This window comes from Pyrus communis, chromosome 7, assembly GCF_963583255.1.
Source record: "Pyrus communis chromosome 7, drPyrComm1.1, whole genome shotgun sequence".
Taxonomy (NCBI): Eukaryota; Viridiplantae; Streptophyta; class Magnoliopsida; order Rosales; family Rosaceae; genus Pyrus; species Pyrus communis.
In genome coordinates this window covers 11,513,880-11,532,661 of record NC_084809.1, presented here as the reverse complement: position 1 = coordinate 11,532,661, position 18,782 = coordinate 11,513,880, and the positions used below count along the sequence as shown (strand labels likewise).

At 39.9% G+C, this 18,782-nt stretch overlaps 2 protein-coding genes across 2 annotated transcripts; one reads left to right on the top strand and one right to left on the bottom strand.

Moving 5' to 3' along the window:
- The first annotated feature begins 2,201 nt into the window (after positions 1 to 2,201).
- On the top strand, positions 2,202 to 6,735 carry LOC137739554 (oligouridylate-binding protein 1B-like). The gene is made up of 12 exons (XM_068479163.1): positions 2,202 to 2,347; positions 3,283 to 3,344; positions 3,795 to 3,897; positions 4,075 to 4,151; positions 4,237 to 4,298; positions 4,393 to 4,480; positions 4,655 to 4,730; positions 5,002 to 5,032; positions 5,181 to 5,300; positions 5,483 to 5,568; positions 5,843 to 6,019; positions 6,198 to 6,735. Exons 1-12 carry the CDS (start codon positions 2,243 to 2,245, stop codon positions 6,483 to 6,485), a joined length of 1,275 nt encoding a protein of 424 aa, XP_068335264.1. The 5' UTR covers positions 2,202 to 2,242; the 3' UTR covers positions 6,486 to 6,735.
- Positions 6,736 to 6,872: 137 nt separating this feature from the next.
- On the bottom strand, positions 6,873 to 9,354 carry LOC137739555 (protein FLUORESCENT IN BLUE LIGHT, chloroplastic-like). Its single transcript, XM_068479164.1, has 5 exons — positions 9,233 to 9,354; positions 8,576 to 8,691; positions 7,965 to 8,127; positions 7,473 to 7,796; positions 6,873 to 7,311 (listed from the first exon to the last, which is right to left on the bottom strand). Exons 1-5 carry the CDS (start codon positions 9,333 to 9,335, stop codon positions 7,109 to 7,111), a joined length of 909 nt encoding a protein of 302 aa, XP_068335265.1. The 5' UTR covers positions 9,336 to 9,354; the 3' UTR covers positions 6,873 to 7,108.
- Between the last annotated feature and the right edge of the window lie 9,428 nt (positions 9,355 to 18,782).

The following is an 18,782-nucleotide window of genomic DNA, read 5'->3' as shown; positions in this document are numbered from 1 at the left end:
AAGGCTTTGTCTTCAAATGATCTAGTGCCACATAAGAAATTGAAGGCTCAGTTGGAGAGAGTTTGCTACCATTTTTTATTGTTGTATGCTTACGTGGCAATTTTGACATCTCATTTGGAGATGCTCACATTTGAAGATGGTCTTAGACCATCTTCAAATGAGATGTCAAATTTTAAACCTAAAATTTTAATTTCAAGACTTATGTGCCACTTTGACATATTTTAAAGTTTTGATCTCCAACCGATATACCAAATTTTAAACATAAAATAAAAATTCATATTTATTTTCTTTGCATTGGGAATGAAAGAAAATTAATTAAAAGGTATAAAAATATGGATACTACTTGGGTACTTCCCATGGAGTACCCAATTTACTCACTCTCTTAAGTGGCCCAATATGACACGAACATGTGTCAATTTAAAACAATTTGATATAAACTCTATTCCTGTAACCAAACATCCAACTCCTATTTCTCTTATCCCTTTGTCATTCTCCCCCATGATTGTTCATCTTTAAACCGACGCGGTTGAAGAGAGCGATTTCAGGTGGCGTCGTTGGGTAAGAGAGACTTTGGGGGTGGGCTTGTTGGAGAAAAGTGGGGTTGGGATTGGGTTCGTTGGAGAACAAATAAATGAGGGTTGAGCTTGCTGGTGAAGAAAGTAATTGTTAGTGGGATTGCCGCAAAGAGTGGGATTGAAGGTTGGGCTCGATGAAGAAGACAAGGATTTGGGGTGGGTACACCGTACAAGACAAGGATTGAAAAGGAAGCAAGGGAGGCAAGAGGCTGGAGATGGGATAGGGTGGGACTGACGGCAACAGTGGTGTATTTTCCATGGCAGCACCAAATTGGAGAGGAATGAGATAGTGTTTATGCTTTTAAAGGGAAGAGATATGTTTGGGTATAGGTTTAAAGAGATGAGTGTATGTTTGGATGGTAGAATTATATGGACTTGAGTAAAATTTACTTTACACATGTCATGATTTTGTTGGGCCACTTAAGATAATGAGTAAATTGGGTACTCTCTGGGAAGTACTCAAATATTATCCTAAAAATATTTAAACAATGCTTTGATAATGAAAAGAAACAAAAGGATAATGCTTTAAAACCAATAAAAAATTAATAAAAAGCATTTAATAATTAATTAAAAATCTGAAGGTGCTATCAAATTTAACAGCAAGGGGGAGAGATATCATGCCGCATCAGATTTGACTTCTCGGTTGAAAAACATTACTGCTGTCATTTGTTACCGTTATTTTAGATTTAAACATTTAGACATTTCATTTGGAGATGCTCTAAGGGCTAAGTTTGAGATTGTGGTACTTAGAACAAAAAAAAAAAAAGCTTATTAAAAAATATGGGACATTAAATGTGTTTGGTAAAAAAAAAAAAAAAACACTGTTGCCATTGACAGTATAAAAGTAAAGGAAAGTATAAGTAGGATCTACGATGTTTCTTAAAAAGCATTTTTTTTAAAGCATGCAGATGAACAGTTCTCGTTTATTGAAAATTTTAAATAGCCCTAGCTCATTTACGATTAGAGTTTTTTTGAGTGACTACCACGTAATTTGGACTCTACTTGATAGTTAACGATAAAAGATTTTCGTACTTATTTTTAAAACTTTTTTATAGTAGAGCGATAGTGTTAAAGTGTTAATGAGTTATATAGTTGTTAGGGAGAAGAATCAGCGGGGTTAGAACACGCACTGAATGCATATACATAATTAATTTCTACCACTACGGTAAAACGCAATTCATTATTTCTTAAAATCTTAATATGGAAAAAAAATTTGGAAAAAAAATGGATAGTGGGCTAGAGAAAAATCTAGCCCCAACCCCTAAATCCAAGCTCAAGTTTTGAAAGGAGGCTTTTAATTTGGAAAGGTCCAAATTGACCAAAAATGGGCTGAAATTGTCTTTGGACAGAAACCCTAATCCCATTAGGAAAGCCCAACCAAGTCCTAATCAAAACCTTATTAAATTCCTAATCCATAATTAAGCAAGTTTATCCATAAAATCAAAGTGGCCACGTGTCAGGTGGCAAGGATTTTGGTGATGGGGAAGGGGCAAATAATTCATTCAGCTCAGTGATGTTATCAGTCCCAATAGCCATTTTTGTCTTCTTTTTCTTCTCTCTGTCAAGAGTCATCTATCTCCCTCTTTCTTTCGAGAGACCCTCTGCTCGAACCCTAACGCTCAAATTTCTCGGCAAAACCCCGACTTTCTCGGAGAATCACGGAGGAAATGCAGCACCAGAGGCTGAAGCAGCAGCAGCAACAAGCTCTGATGCAGCAGGCTCTTCTCCAGCAGCATTCCCTCTACCACCCTGGCCTCTTAGCTCCTCCTCAGGTTCGACCTTTCTTTCTCCGTCTTGCTGCTCCAATTTCCCGTCCTCCGGCTTCGATTCTGCTTTCGGGTTCGATTTTGGTTTTGGTCTTCCATCTCCGATTGTCTTTGTGTGTGATTGCAGTACGGCAGCTAGGGTTAGTTGAGTTCCTCTTCCTTCTCGTGTTTCGGAAGTACCGATTCCGAAAGATGGGATTTTCGGGAAATTTCCTTTTGTGGGAAAGTTTTGACTTTTATTGTTTATGTTTTTTTATTGCTTCTCGGTAGTGAAAAATGAGCTTGGGGCTGTTACTTTTTGGGTTTTCTCTCATTCGTGTTATGTTTCGGAGCTGAGCGGAGCTTGATTCTCGGAGGTTCTGCGATTGGTGTTGAATAAGTTTGAATAGTTGTTCGTTTTGTTTTTTCGGAATTCTGAAATGGGGAAGAACTGTTTGCATCTTGACACTTTTTGTTATCTTTTTGTCGTAGTGGAATGGTATGGAAAATAGAAATAGGAGACTCTATTAGCGTTTTTAATACTGTGTGGTTTTTCGAATTGTTTTTTTCGTGCATTGGTGCTTTGGTTGGTGGTGATTTCCAAGCCTCCAGTAAGTTGCGGATAACAGTTATCGGTATAGAAGTAAACCAAATACTCATTTGGCCCTGTCTTAGAATTTTGATAAAGTTAAGAGGAGTCGCACTTTAGGTTATCTTTAGTTCCCTTCCCACCATGTTTTTGTCTTGCATAAGCATTTGTTCCCAGATGGACCACTAGTACTTTAGTTTGTCGTTGTTGGGTTCCGGTGCAAATGATTTTGCTGTTAGGTTGAAGTACTCCTGATCTTGTTGATAAATAAGCAAGGGAATTAGTTTCTTTTGATTTAGGTTTATTTTATTTTTTGCTTCTGCCTTTTTAGGTTCCTTTATTTTCTTTTCTTTTTCACATTTTTATTTTGCAGATAGAGCCAATCCCAAGTGGAAATCTGCCTCCTGGTTTTGATCCAAGTACTTGCCGCAGTGTGTGAGTGTTTGTCTAGACATTTTTTTTACTTTTTATTTTGAGTTTTTATTTGTTTCACCTCTATGCTTATGTAATTATTTTGTTTCTCTGCATTATCGTACCCTTGGTCGATGACTTGATATTATTATCTTCACTGAATAGCTTTATGATAAGTTTATCTTTTCCATGGATGCTTTGCATTTGGCCATGCTATATCTTACTAAAGTAATAAAAAATTTCAAGTATCTGAAATTACCCATCCTTCTTATAAAATAACCCTTTCACTCTCTATGTTTTCTGTTAAAAAAATCCAGACGAAGTTACCTATGTGTAACTAAAATTGTGTTTTTTTTTTTTCTTTTTTTTTCTTTTTTTTTCTGGTTCAGTGTGATTAGTTGATTACGAAGTGTTTAATTTCATTTCTTTTTTATCTTCTGGTTTTAAACTTTTGTTTACTTTGAAAAATTTCAGGTACGTGGGGAACATCCATACCCAGGTGACAGAACCACTTCTTCAAGAGGTTTTTGTAAGTACTGGTGCTGTTGAAAGTTGCAAACTTATAAGAAAGGAAAAGGTAAGTTTGCAACGGTGCACATATTCGTCTGCGGTTTTTTTATCTGTTCTCTGTTCAACAATCCTCTCGCCGTATGAAAATTTCTGGACTCGACTAGTTTACTATGAGCCTAACTCAATTCTACCATATGGTGATCATATAATTGATAATTTTTTTTTTTTTTTGTGCCTTCTGCAGTCATCCTATGGGTTCATTCACTATTTTGATCGCAGATCAGCTGCTCTTGCAATAGTGTCTCTCAATGGCAGGCATCTGTAAGTACAAATTAATTATGCTCCTTGTTAATTTTGTTTGCTTATATTTGTACTTTCTCTAAAATCTTTGATATGTGATCTTCAGGTTTGGGCAGCCTATCAAAGTAAATTGGGCATATGCTAGTGGTCAGAGGGAGGATACATCAGGTTGGTTTTTGTTTTTCTTTCGTTGAACCAATTTAAATGATGCTTTGGCATTTATCATTGAGGTTAGTTATAATACTGTCTTTCTGATGTGCAGGTCATTTCAACATTTTTGTCGGTGATCTCAGCCCTGAGGTTACTGATGCTACATTATTTGCATGCTTTTCTGTTTATAACAGTTGTTCGTAAGTGTCTTCTCGAGCGCTGGTTTTCTTAGTTTCATATATTTAATAAAACCTCTGATGACTAATAGTTAAGACGTGGAAGTCTTGCATTCATCTGCTAACATTTGTTAAGTTTACATTGTAATCCATTGTGTGTTCTTCAGATGCCTAATTAGATTGTTTTGTTGGTTCTAGAGATGCAAGGGTTATGTGGGATCAGAAGACGGGGCGTTCAAGAGGCTTTGGGTTTGTCTCATTCCGAATCCAACAGGTAGTATTTTTGTGGAACATTTTACTTTTGTTATCTTTCAGATGCGTGTTGAATTCTTTTTTGTTAATAATCTATTGTGAGTCTGAATGGTAGTTTCTGATGGACTGGTAACTGAATGCAAGGGATTAGGATGAGTGAACTTAGGTAACGGCTTGGTATAATGACATCAAATTTTCTTCTAAAGAGTCATAGTTTAGAGCCAGCCTCTGCCTTTATAAGTGTGTTCATTTGTAACTAAATTGATTTTCATGACTCTCATTTTCATTGTCAGGATGCTCAAAATGCGATCAATGACTTAACTGGTAAGGATGATGTTCTTCTTCCTATTCAAAAATTATTTTGACAAGTTTGTTGAAAAAATGCATGCGGGATAAGTGCAATAGTTCTGGGTTCCCCTCTTGTATTCCTTCTCTCCATATTCTGAACTATCTTTTTGGCTGTGATATCCAGGTAAGTGGCTCGGCAGCAGACAGATACGTTGCAACTGGGCAACAAAAGGTGCTGCCGCCAATGAAGACAAGCAGAGTTCAGATGCTAAAAGTGTGGTGGAACTAACAAATGGCACATCAGGTGAGCTCACCACCGTGTTCAAACTCGTTTTTTCCCTTTTCTAACACAAAAGATGTTATGTCTAGTTTGACTGGAAAATGAGAGGAAAATAATTTGGTTTGTAGCAATTTCTTATACACTCTGTTTTGTGTAAAAAGATACAGTCCTCTGCCTAAGACTCATATTCTGTTTTCATTGTGCAGAAGATGGAAAGGACACAGCAAACAGTGAGGCTCCGGAGAACAACCCTCAGTATACTACTGTTTACGTGGGCAATCTTGCTCCAGAGGCAAGAAATCCTCTCTCTCTCTTGCACCGCGCAATCATGCGCTGTTGCACCATTACTTTCTGCTATGCCTTGGATATGAATTGATACACAAGTTTTTTGGGTACAGAACTGAGTTTGAATTTTCTACCATGATTGCTTCTTAACTTGAACTTGAGTTGGTGGTTTTTAACTTCTGGAAAGAGGAATAGATGTGGAGAATAAAATGAATATCTTCACTACTCGGGGATCATAGAAATTCCAGTGTCATTAAATTTTATTGGTCTTATTCTTACAGGTCGGTCAGCTTGATCTGCATCGCCATTTTCATGCTCTTGGTGTTGGAGTGATTGAGGAAGTTCGGCTGCAGCGTGACAAGGGCTTTGGTTTTGTGAGATTCAATACCCACGCTGAGGCAGCTCTGGCTATTCAAATGGGAAACACTCAGTCCATCTTGTGTGGTAGACAAATAAAGGTGCGCTTCTATGCTTACTACTAGAGCTGTTATAAAAAGTATTACCGTAACACCAAAAGTAGTGGACTGGATCGGTCGATCATCCTGGGACATCGCGTAGAGACCCATATGCATGTCTACTGTTCAAGTGTTTATTCTTTCTCTGACTCTGCATTGACTGTTTGCCTTTATCATGTAGTGTTCTTGGGGTAGCAAGCCTACTCCACCAGGAACAGTTTCAAACCCACTCCCGCCGCCAGTGGCAGCAGCACCTTTGCCGGGCCTCTCTGCAACTGAGCTTTTGGCCTATGAACGGCAACTGGCAATAAGCAAGATGGGTGGTGTCCATTCCCTCATGCACCCTCAGGGACAGCATCCCCTTAAGCAGGCAGCATTGGGAATGGGCACAGCTGGAGCAAGCCAAGCTATATACGACGGTGGATTCCAGAATGTTGCTGCTGCCCAGCAGCTCATGTACTACCAGTAGTAATACACAAGGGTATCTGTTAAATGGCACGACCTATATAATCTATTTCCTGCATTGTGCAGGTGTTATCTGAGTTATAAACCCCATTAGGAATCTTTTTTATTATTTCTCCCCCTTAAGCGGCGACGGTGAGGTTGTTACCGTACCCTGCCTTATGTGCTTGCTGTCTGTGTGGGTATGTAACATGTATGATCTGTTTTCGACTGCGTTATGATGAGTGGTTATTTATTAGAGGAAGTTGGGTTTTCCACACACTTGTTTTCAGTCTCTTCATTTATCGTTTTGGCTACGAGCCTACCGTTGATTATATCAGTAAAATCGACACCCCTTCTTCGGTTGTTACTAGCTGAAAGCTATTTTCGAGTTGTGCAATATCGCTAATGGATTCACCGGTCACCTTTGCATACAAAACTCGGCATTTTCTACAAACTAAGGTGACAGAGACGGGGTTTGACGGAGTAGGCAGACCAAAGGCATTCTGTATTAAACCACTTGTACCGCGAAACCAAATCAAAACGTTCTGGGATCTGCAGGTTAGTGCCGGTGACAAGTCATTTACACCCCCTCGTGATATGCCAACATAACTCTGTAACTAATAGAGAGAACTTTTGGGCGAAGCTGATTCAGTCGGACTCCAACCTCGCAATGTAATTGTCGTAGAACTTCCCTGCACGCTCGAGATCTCCAAGCTCGGTATAACAATCAGCAATTGCTCCATAAGCTTCTGTGTTTCCTGAGTCTTCTCCTTCTCGCTCGGAGATGTCCAAAACCATAGAATGGTATTTAATGGCGTCTCGGTACTTACCCAATCTTTGCAGTGAGGCTCCTGACAGAAGCAAATGGCAATTAATAAACAAAATCAGAACGGATTTCCAATCTACAGGCCAGCTCAATTAGACAGACACAGTTGGAACTGTTGAACATCGTCGATACTGTCTTCTGAAGCTAAGAAATAAGGCTCATGGAACAAGGGGATCAGAAACAAACCTAAACCTCTTGCAGCTTTCTTTTCCTCAATTGGGTCCTTCATACTTTGGGCAAGCTCAAGAGCTGTCTTAAACTCGTCAAGTGCTTTCTCCGTTTCTTGATTTCTTAAAAAATTCTTCCCAGCCTTCAGTCGAGATATCATCTCGTACTTCCTTGGGTCAACTATCACCTCACTCTCTGGTAGTATTTTTGCGCCAATCGGTGAATAACTCAAACTAGGAGCATACGATTCAATCTTAGCTTGCCTTCTTAGAGATTGATTAATTTGACGCAACTGTTCATTCACTCGCTGTAATTCTCCTTTCCTTTGCCGAGCAACCAAGCCTATCATAGAAGCGCTAAACTATCAACAAACTGCTCAACATGGCTATCATATAAAGATATCGTTGAAACAAATAAAATCAACAGAACTACTTACAACAGTTTCAAAAGCAAGCACATAAACCTAATGGAACAGAATTGATGGTAATTAATAACCCAGTAAAATCTTACCACCAACAGTGGCCCCTACAAGGGCTACAAATAGCAGTATGGGCATGCTGAAACCGGAGTTGTCAGCTTCACATGTTTCCGCCAAAGCTTGCAGTGGTGTTGTCAACATTAAGGAATTGCCGAGAAGAAGTCCCACTGCCGGGATTCTCAACTTTACGTCTCTCTGCACAAGTAATAATTTCCACATGAGAGTCACAAAAAAGCATTGTTGAATACAGATCAGCACATCATACGGGATAGAAAGTAACAACGCAAAAAAATAGTAATTCAGACACATACGTATTCATGAAACTAGCCAAATTCAAAAATACTGTATATCCCAATCCATTACATCCTACGATGCATTTGTCAATCTATGAAAATCAACCCACAGGGGGATTATATACATATATGACTTGAACGAAGCACCACAACGCATAAGCTCATCATGTTTTCGCCAAAAACCACCCAACAGAATACGATTAGTGTTGTCATCTTGCACACTATCATATCTAATATTGCCTTTACACAAGTTACAAAATAGGCAAGGTGGCGAATATGAAAAACCCGAATCAACCAAAAGAATGCACAAACAAATCAGAAACATCTGGTGCAGGAACTCACCGTCATACCTGACATTTTGATTTTGGCAACATATGGTGGATCTCATACACTCCATGTACAACATTTCCAAATGACGAAACAAGCTTTTCGACTTTAAGTGGAAGAGAAGGTAACTTCCCGGGTTCTAACAACGAAAAAACACTTTATGTCAATATGCAGATGAGTTTCAAATTAAGTAACACCACCAATTCTTGCAACAGAATAATGTACTTACTACTAACCTACGATGCACGGACACGGACACAGAGATACGACCCAAGATACCCTCGAATTAACAAGAAGAATTGTTGTATGACCACGAGGGAATACCATATGACACGGGTATACGACTGTTTATATCAATGTGCATATGAATTTCAATTAATACAACTTTTTGGCTCTCTAAGGTAATGCAAAAAAATTACAAAATTCAATAACTTTTGTCTCTTCACATTTCCACTCGTATGCAAGCTTATTCATTCATTTCAATTTAGGGAAGAAAAAAAGGGAAAATTTTTAAATTTTAGTTTCCTTGACTTTCTCAGTAACCAAACAGAAAGTAAAATTTCCCAAATTCGAAAACTCAAGGTCACTAAGAAATTCGAAGTCACATTAGAAATTGAAAGCATTTCTACGAACCAGCTAACAAGTGAGCAAAAGCAATGGGTACAGGCGGAAGTACTGACCGGAAACATTGAGCTTGAAGGAAATTTGATCGGACGGCGGAGATCGGCAGGAGTTCTTGGGGTGAGTGAAGAAGCAGCAAGAGAAACGGGGTACCACTGCCATTCGGTTCGGATAAACGTTGGTGTTTGTTTCCAGGGGGATTTTCGAAATAAGCAGTCAGAATCTCTGTCTGTACAAAAAAAATGGTTTTATTTACATTACTGCCACTGGTTATCCGACGCGAGCACATAGGATTTTATTTTGGATTATTTGGTGGCGTAATGTCGCTTAATTATTTTTTGGGCTAAATATTAGTTTAATATCCCCAAGTTTCGTGGTTTTCAATATTTGGTACATGAAGTTTTTTTTGTCTAAGAGTCATACCTAAAGTGTTAATTTTGGGACAGTGTCATACATCCGTTAGTCTGACTATTAAGTATTCCGTTAACTGATGACGTGATGCCTATATGGACAATAACTGGGCACCATGTGTCATTAAGGGATCCATGTGGAAATTAAAAATTCAAGCTTGCCCCACTTGGACATTAAAAAATAATAATAAATTAAAACTTAAAAAAAAATTAAATAAATTTTTTTTTTAGGCTGTCTCCTACTCTTCCCCCGAGTCCAAACCTTTCTCCCTCCCTCCCTCCCTCCCTTCTCTCCTCTTTACCCACCCAAATTAATTGATTCTCCAACTCCCACTTCGATGGTCACCGTCCCCCTCCCTTACCACTAGTTCCCACTTTAATTAATTCTTGCTTTCAATTCTTCTTCTCTACACGAAGACACCCAAATCTTACAGGTGCTATCTCTCCTCCTCGATCTGTCTCTCTCTACCTCTATGATTTTTAATTTTTGTTCTTCCATTTTTTGTGAATTTGAAGGAAGTTCAGAATCAAATATCCGCCAAGAACAAGTGGATTTGCAGGACGTCAGGGTCTCTAGGCTAGATGTGGGTAGGGGTTCGATTCGAGAGCGCCTAACGGTACGAATTCTAGGTCGGATTTGGGAAGATCCACATCGGCGTCGGATTTCAAGCAAAGGCTTTGAGGCCTTGACCGAATCCGGATGAGGATGGTAAAGATATGCGGCCTTGGGCTTGGCGTGTTGGAGGATTGGGCTTCATGAATAACTTATGCGGCATCGTCTCTTGGCTGAGGCTGGGTTTTGGGGTGTGGAGGATGGGGTTAGGTTTTGGGATGAGGAGGATGAGGGTTTGAAGCGGAAGACGTAATAGTTAGACTAATAGATGTATGAGATTGTCCCAAAATTAACACTTTAGATATGACTCTGGGACGAAAAAAACTTCATATACCAAATGTTGAAAACCATGAAACTTGAGGGTAGTAAAATGATATTTACCCTTATTTTTTTATTTTTTTGGTTACAAATGGTTGTTTAATACTCTGGCGTCTGATGTAAATATTTTGATTCGTCTTTAATAATATTTAACATTTCAACAAAAAAAAAAAAACACAAAGCAAAAAAGGCCAAACAAACTACACACCAAGGTCCAAACCATTTACACAACACAAAATTGGACCTTACAAACTACACACAAAGGGCCAAAACAAAGGTTAAAGCCCAAAAACAAAGACCCACCGAAAGAGAACCCTTGTCTTTTGCTATAACTGCCTCTGTAGCACCGCACGAACAGCAGGAACTAGGTACACCATCGAATACCACAATTTCAACCAATCAACACCTCAGAGATGGGAGGAAGAAAGACCCCACGATCCATCAATGAAACCCTTTCCGAAAGCAGCCACCAAGGAGAAGAAAACAAAGAAGCTTGTGAGAATCCCACAAGCAACACTGCTAATAAAGGCAAACCAAGAGAAGGAGGTGGTGCAGGCACTCGAGCTGATATGAAGACCGAAACTCGACACACCTTCTCGATGTACCATGATAGATCATAGTCAAAAGTGACTGCAGACCAAACAAGGGTATAAATTGATGAAGGATGAAGCCAAATCGAAAATAAATAGGATCAGATCAGCTTTGTGGAGATAGATAAGGGACATGAAGATGGAGTGATGGATTGGATGGATATGAGGAATTAATTGAGTAGGAGTAATGGCATCAAGGATGCATAGGTCACACTGATCATGATGGATAGCAGAGGAAGAACAGTAACAGAAAATAAGGGAAGGAATAGCAAAAAGAAAAAAAAAAGGATTACCACCGACCCTAGCCATAGCTAGGGTCGGCTGCCGAACGGAAAAACCAAGAATGAAAACCTCACACCAGAGGTGAGAAGGAGTCTCAGTTAGAGAGAAAGACTCTCATCGACTCGGGAGAGAAGGTTGATGTCGCTTAATTATTAAGTGTGTTCTTATTCCAAGAGTGTTTCATCTCTTCATCTACTTTCTAATGAAATTTTTAATTATAAGTTTGTTTATCTGTAAAATGACTGACAAGAACCTTACAAGATTTGTAATAATATTAATTTGGGCACGAAAAGGTAACAGGGGCCCTAGACTTACATTGGGTTGTGAAAAAAATGGACAATATGTAAGCCGAATTTGGAAACAAAAATCATAAAAAATGAGGAGATAAGGAATTCTGAAACGAAAAAGTGTGAATGCCATTTTAAATTAAAGGTAATGAGGTAGCAACTTATGATGATTGAATATTGTGGTAGTTATTAGAGTGCATAGTCACACATCAGCTTAACATTTGAAGGTTAATTCATTTGTTGTAGATTATTGTCGGAAGAGACTTCGTTGTTGAGGAAATAGTATTTCAATCTTAAGGAGTAATAGTAGGTGGGAAATAGCATATTAGAGGTTATTTTAAGAATAATAGTGGGCGAGGAAATAACATTTAATTTTTAAAATTTTTATGGTAGGCGAGATTATAATGTGAGTGGAAAAATAAGACTTTGGATGGGTCTAGGAACTTTAATTTTTTTTTCTTTTACTTGACATGAAACGTCCATTACACCCTTTGTAGCTAGTAGAAACCCTTTTTTTTTTTTCTTTAGAAAAGAAGTTTCATAATTTCATTTCACAGCTAAAAGGCAACTCATTTAAAAAGTAGGAAGGCTCTCCTCATAAATTAGATCACAAATAAGATTGAGAGGTTCCTCAAACCAAGTATAAACATGTGAATAACGGAGAGCAATGCGTGGTAGGTGATAGGTAGCCTCGTAGCTTGACGGTGGACATGGGAAGAAGAAGTTTCAATTACAACTAACAACAAAGCATTTGAATCATCGATTAATGGACTTATAGAAGCCTGATTCAAAATGTTCTGCAAAGCCGTTATGATAAAAAAAAGAACCGCTCTCAAGAATGAAATTTTGATATCCTTTTTACATAGCCATATTAAACCTTATCTAACAGCTAAAGCATTCACTTGTAGTATAGAAGCCACATTGTTGAAGTTCTGCATACTCCATGAGTCTCATTCTATGTTCCGTCAACATTAATCTTAAGTTTGTCAAACCTAAGGAAGGAAGGAAAAGGGTATGGGAAATCTCATGCCACCATATTAGAGCACGAGATACAATTTGATCAAATAATACACTGGAACTGGACCATAGTTTTAAAATCCCAACGTTCCATATTGCCAACAAAATCATTATGAAGCCTTCAAACTCATATTTTTCAGTCTCTAGTTTGGTTCAAGGACCTATAGATAAAAGGATTTGGTTAGAAGAATAGTGCGAGGGATACCCAGATTAGATGATATCATAGTTGGGGTTTCACCATAAAATTAGTTGATAATATGGGAAACAGTCCAATTACTTATACGCACATGCAATGTCTATTTTTTCATTGATGTAGAATTCACTCTTAACATACCTTCTCACTTATGACGAATTTTCAAGCCTAACACATGAACAACACAAATTGGGTGACATGGAGTATCTGTGGCCGTTGTGGAGCAAAAAATAATCAAGAAAAATATGGAGGCGATACGTGGATTTTTGGGTTAAAAATATAAGATTACCCTCAAGACACATCAGAACTCCTATGTGTGAGCAACGGATAATCATCACTCAATCAAGGTTAAGAGTGATCAAAATAGGTATTTATTCAAAACCTATTTCATCCATCCTCATCAAATCTTCCCCACAAGATAACTCCCAAATAATTTCTTTCAAATTATATTGATTAGCTAATTAATTTGTTTATTACTCAATTAATTCATTAATTAGCTAATTGATGGTGATTAACACCCAAAAAACCACTAAAGTGGGCGGTTCCCATCTCTCCCAAGGGGGCCGGCCACACCCCTATAAATATCACCTTATTTTCTTCAAAAACCTAAGTTGAAACCTTTTACAAAATTCTCTAAATTCTCCAAACATTTTTCCCTCAAAATTCTAACCTTGGCATCTGAGGTTCATCGGCCAAAGCCCCTCATTTATCGTGGGTGTGTGAGACTCTTGACCTTGACCTAAGGTGTTAATTATTTTTGAGGTGCATTTTCATCCAAGAACAAGAAGGAAGAAATTTGCATCCACAAATTGGTGCTTTCATTGAGAGTCTTGATCAAATGCTCGTAAAAGATTCTCGCATTCAAGATTTTTCGTTTTCTTGTTCATTTTTGGATTTTTCATACGTTATTATTCTTGGAATTTTTATTTCTAAAAACTCTTTGATAACACGTAAAAAGAAAAGTACAATGGCAAGAGATTCGGAAACCTCAACGAATGGAAATTTCAACGTTCAAGGATTAGGACCGCATATATCTACAAGGCTCAACATAATGATGAGTGGAGCGGTACTACCCCTATAGTGCACCACCATGGCAACCACCACGGCAGCCACCATCGGTAAGGCCCATGTGTCACAACCACAGCACAAGCTATGCCATTCAAACCCATACGGGCCCAAGCCTAAGGTGAGACGGCTCGAGCCACTTAAGCTCGACGTGAGCCCAACACGTTGCCAAGCCGAGCCTTAACTTCGCACCCACATGGGCCACACGCCGAGTAGCCCACTTTTGTGGCCCAACCTGCTCCCGTGGCCTTCTAAGGAGCCCAAATTAGCCCAAGATTAGTTTAACCGTCCCGATTTCAAATTTCTAGGCTTACGATTGAATCGAGGGCATTTTCACCACCTTTCTCTGCGAATTTGACATTTCCCAACTCAAATCTCTTGCCCGGAGTCTACCACACTTCCACTACTCAAGAGACGCATCCATTCCAAGCTATTCCAACCCAAATGGAGAACAACACTTGTCTCAACCAGTCATAGAATTGACGAGGTGTCTTGAAGTAGAACAAGGGCAGATGAAGAACCTCTCTAGCAGCGTCGTTGCAAGCAGCCACTTGACCGGCCACGAACAGAGCATTTGGGCAGTATACATTCTTGATTGGGCCCCCGAGATAGCGTATACTCCTATCTTAGCTTGCGAAGGAGCGTGCACTTTCGACTAGGCCCATGGATCAACATACATTCATGGTTAGGGCCGCATTTCGATAGTCAAAATGAGCAACCTTCCAGGTGAAGTATTTATTCGTGGCTAGGCCCACAAGAAGCATCATCCACCTCACATCAGAGTAGACAACACGAAGGACGGAGAGAAGCAGACACTCAGTTCGACTCAAGCTCAACCAACAGCCTGCAAAGAATTCCCTCGCCTGTTAGGAACGAACCATATGCACCGCATCTGCAACATAAACGAGCCGAACATGTAGAATAACAGCCTAGACTAGTAAGTCACGACCTGGGGTAGTCGAGAACTCCGTTACCCCAACAAAGGCAAATTCAGGAAAAAGTAGAAATGCTAATGACTGAACGATTGTGTGATTTCCAACGCAACAAGGTATTACGATGAGACATGACCAACATAAACAAGTCATATTTCACAGACAAGATCGAGCAGACAGAGCCTCCATGCAAGTTCAGCATTCCACATTTCACATTTTTCAAAGGGGATGGAGACCCAGAGAGACACCTAAAGTACTACCGAAGTGCAATGATCCTCTATCGAAACAACGACGATCTCATGTGTAAGATATTCCGCACCACTCTACAAGGTGAAGCACACGATTGGTTTTACACCATGCCGCCACAATTCATCCAGAGTTTCGATGAATTTTCTTTGGTTTTCACAAAGAATATTCATCTTATCGCTTGATCAAGAAAAAGTCCTACCACTTGTTCAATGTCAAGAAGAACCCAAAGGAGTCGCTTTGCGACTATGTGAAGAGGTTCATAGTAGCGAAGACAAAGATAATTGGATGCAACGACTCTATAACTAGAGTATCCATTCCAAAAAGAATTCCCAACAAACCACCCGCTATTCAGAGAATTGATCATGAAGGAAGATCTAACTCCGGTAAACTCTTTCCCTCTGGCAGATAAGCATGCACTTTGGGACGAGGTTTACCGATGCACATTCAAGGCAAATCCGAGCGATCTTGAATATGAAGTCTATTACTACTCTAAAGAAGATTCAAGGTCTGATTGGACGAGCAGTTGCATCTGAAGTAGCAATAAGCTCTACCCTCATACGAGAAGAGTTGGGGGCCCAACTACCTGTATTCTACAGTTAAAAAGTTCTCATCGATGCGGAAACCATCTACCAAAAATTCAAAAGCTAACTTTGGCGATAATTGTTGCAACTTGGAAGCTCAATTTATACCTTTAGACGCACGCAATCATCCTCATGATGCACTATTCTCCGCCTAATCCAGACGCGTGACGATAAAGGTTTAGACACTGACAACCATGACTTAGGCAGACATAAAGTGCTTCATATGAAGGAACATTATTTGCCGATTTGGCATCCCCAATCCATTGTCACTGACAACGACCCGTAATTCGTAAGCATCAAACAACACACGTCCACACCAAGATATCCTCAAGGCAATGGGCAGACTGAAACATTCAACAAGATGATTCTTGACTGTCTCAAGAAATCCCTCTCCGACAAGAAGGGAAAATGGTCAGACGAACTTCCCAGAGGTCTATGGGCATATTACATGACCAAATGACGAGCCACCAGTGAGACTCTTTTCTCTTTGGCGTTTGGTTCAGAAGTAATCATTCATCCCAAATGTCATCGTGCCAAGTATCAGCATTATACTGCCAATCATTGAGTAGAATAGTAAGGAGATGACCATAAGCTTAGATTTGGCAGCGCGAGAAAACCATCACTTACATCGTAGCCTACTAATAACAGCCCTTCTCCAACTACAACAAAAGGGCCAATATCTGGCAGTTCCAACTCAGAGATCTAGTTTTAAGAAAAGCCTTCATCATTGCCTGCAGAGAATGCTCCAAAAAGATGGATCCCATCTGGGAATGTCCGTACAAGATCAGCAAAGTAGGCGGCAATAGTAGTTACACCTTCGCCACCATGAACGACAAAGAGATCAAAAAGCAATGTAACGCCTACAATCTGAGGAAGTACTATGTGTGACCTTTCACCACATCAAAGCCTGAAGACTCAAACAGCTTGACGGGCACCACCTTGCAAGCCAATGACTATTCAGTTGTTATGTAGTTCCTACCTTACAGCTAAGTTCTCGTTCGTTTCACTCGTTTTTCAATGATGAATTCAGAAGTAATCTACAACTTGGCTTGGCTGCATGTTTACAACAAAAGAAGACTGCGCCCTTCTTAGGGACTTATTGCAAGAATTGCGCCCCTAGGGACCAACCATGCTCTCCAGTGCGAGAGGGTAAACCAATTCCCCTACACCCACATGGGTCTGTTCTCCAAGACGAGAGGATAAACTTACACTATGAATATCCAGACGTGGATAAGCCGGGCTGCCCTGATATAACTAAGTGCACGATGGATTACGTTGGGATTCCTAGAAGTAGCCACAATGGTATTTTTCAAGGCTTAGCTAATTGAAGGATTTTAGGTCTCTTGGCCTAATCTGTGGGGAACCGGGCCTCAGAGACGGATGAGGCACGTTACGCAGTACGCCCTATAAACGGCTGCCCTGGAACCCTAAAGCTGCTACTGAGTGCATTAAGGTAGTTTACGATTTTCGGAATACTGCCTACGGTTTGCCCTTCGAGCAGTAAAGCTGCACTAAACTTATACAACCGCACATTCTTGTGAAAGGTTAAACAAGCTAACTTGCATATACGAAGCTTTTCCACTGTCGACATGCTACGTAATCGATAAGCTTCACATTTACCAAGTGCGGAATGACCTACACTAAGTCCTAAAGTGTTGTGATACTTGTTACGCAATCTACGAAATTGGAGAAAGCCAAGGTTAATAGTCTAGTGGTCACGCGGACTTGTCTGCTTCTGTAAGTAAGGCGTTCAGCTGCTGACCTTATTGCTAATAACTTTGCAAAGTTTTACACCAACACCTATGGATGCACAGGCTATGCGGCTTGTCTGCTTATAGAAAAGTAGCACGCCTGCAACTGGTCTATAAAATCTAAAGGTTAGGGCATGAACAAAAGAAGCGAAAATGGAGAAAAGCGAAGGAAACAAGTTTATTAAATTTTCTAGCAAATTTGATAAACGACTAGCAAAGACCGGTAGCTATACCTTCACCAGCCATGACACCCTCAGCAACGGCACCATCTAACGCTTCATCCCCGGCTGCCCCAACCTGGGCACTAACTTCTTCGACTACTTCACTAATAGAAGCCTTAAAAGTAAAGGCAAGTAAGTCTTTCGAAGAAATAAATAAGGTTTCGAAGTATTTCCCAGCAAACTCGAAGTCATACAGCCTACCAAAGAGATGATTTACATAACCCAGCTTATAGAAATCGGCATGATTTTGAACAAGTGAAGCCTCAAGCCCAACTTTTCACCCTTTAACTGCTCGTTTTCCTCAAGTAGACTAACACGGACGCACTGCAGCTTATCCACTTATTTCTTCAAACTTTCATGGATCTTCAGTGCACCTTGGAGTTCTATCACTTGGGGTTTAAACCTATCAATGACCTTTTTGAAGTGGATCGCTTGGTTATAAGAAGCAATCAACTTTTCATCCTTTGCATAAGCAGTGAAACGAAGCTCAGAAACGGCACGCTCAAGATCTTAAATTTGAGGCATGTAACCTTCGATCTCATTCTCTGCATTTTTATACTTAACTTGGATCGCGTCAAGCCTAGTCTTCAAGTCAACGATCTCTTGGCGAGTGGTCTCAAGCTGCAAAGAAGTGGAGGCAGAGATATTAGACCCCTTCAAAGCGACGGGCTCAGATTTCAACCTCTTGATCTTCTTGGCAAAAGAATAAGCTTCTGCTACCACAGCCTTTGCCACCTCATTGGCAACCTTGGTATCCTTTTGGTCAATGAGTAGAGACTCGACTGCCATAGTAGTCATCTTTTGCATCATGGCAAGTAAGACAGTCTTCCTATACTCGATCATATGCTTCGCAAAGAAACTTGGGCAAACAATCCCTCTAACGCCATCGACAAACTTGGCACAAACATCATTGTCTTTAAGCAGATCTGGTTTCAAAATCGCACATATCTCAGTAGCCTCCCTAGAAATAGGCTTAGTAGATTTCTCATAGCTGCCCATGCGAGCAGTCTCCTCTTTCGCAGCTGGCGAATCAATCTCAGTAGCAAGAGGAGTGGGTCTTAGCGCTACTTTAGCAGCATAGTCTACCTTATCACTCTTTA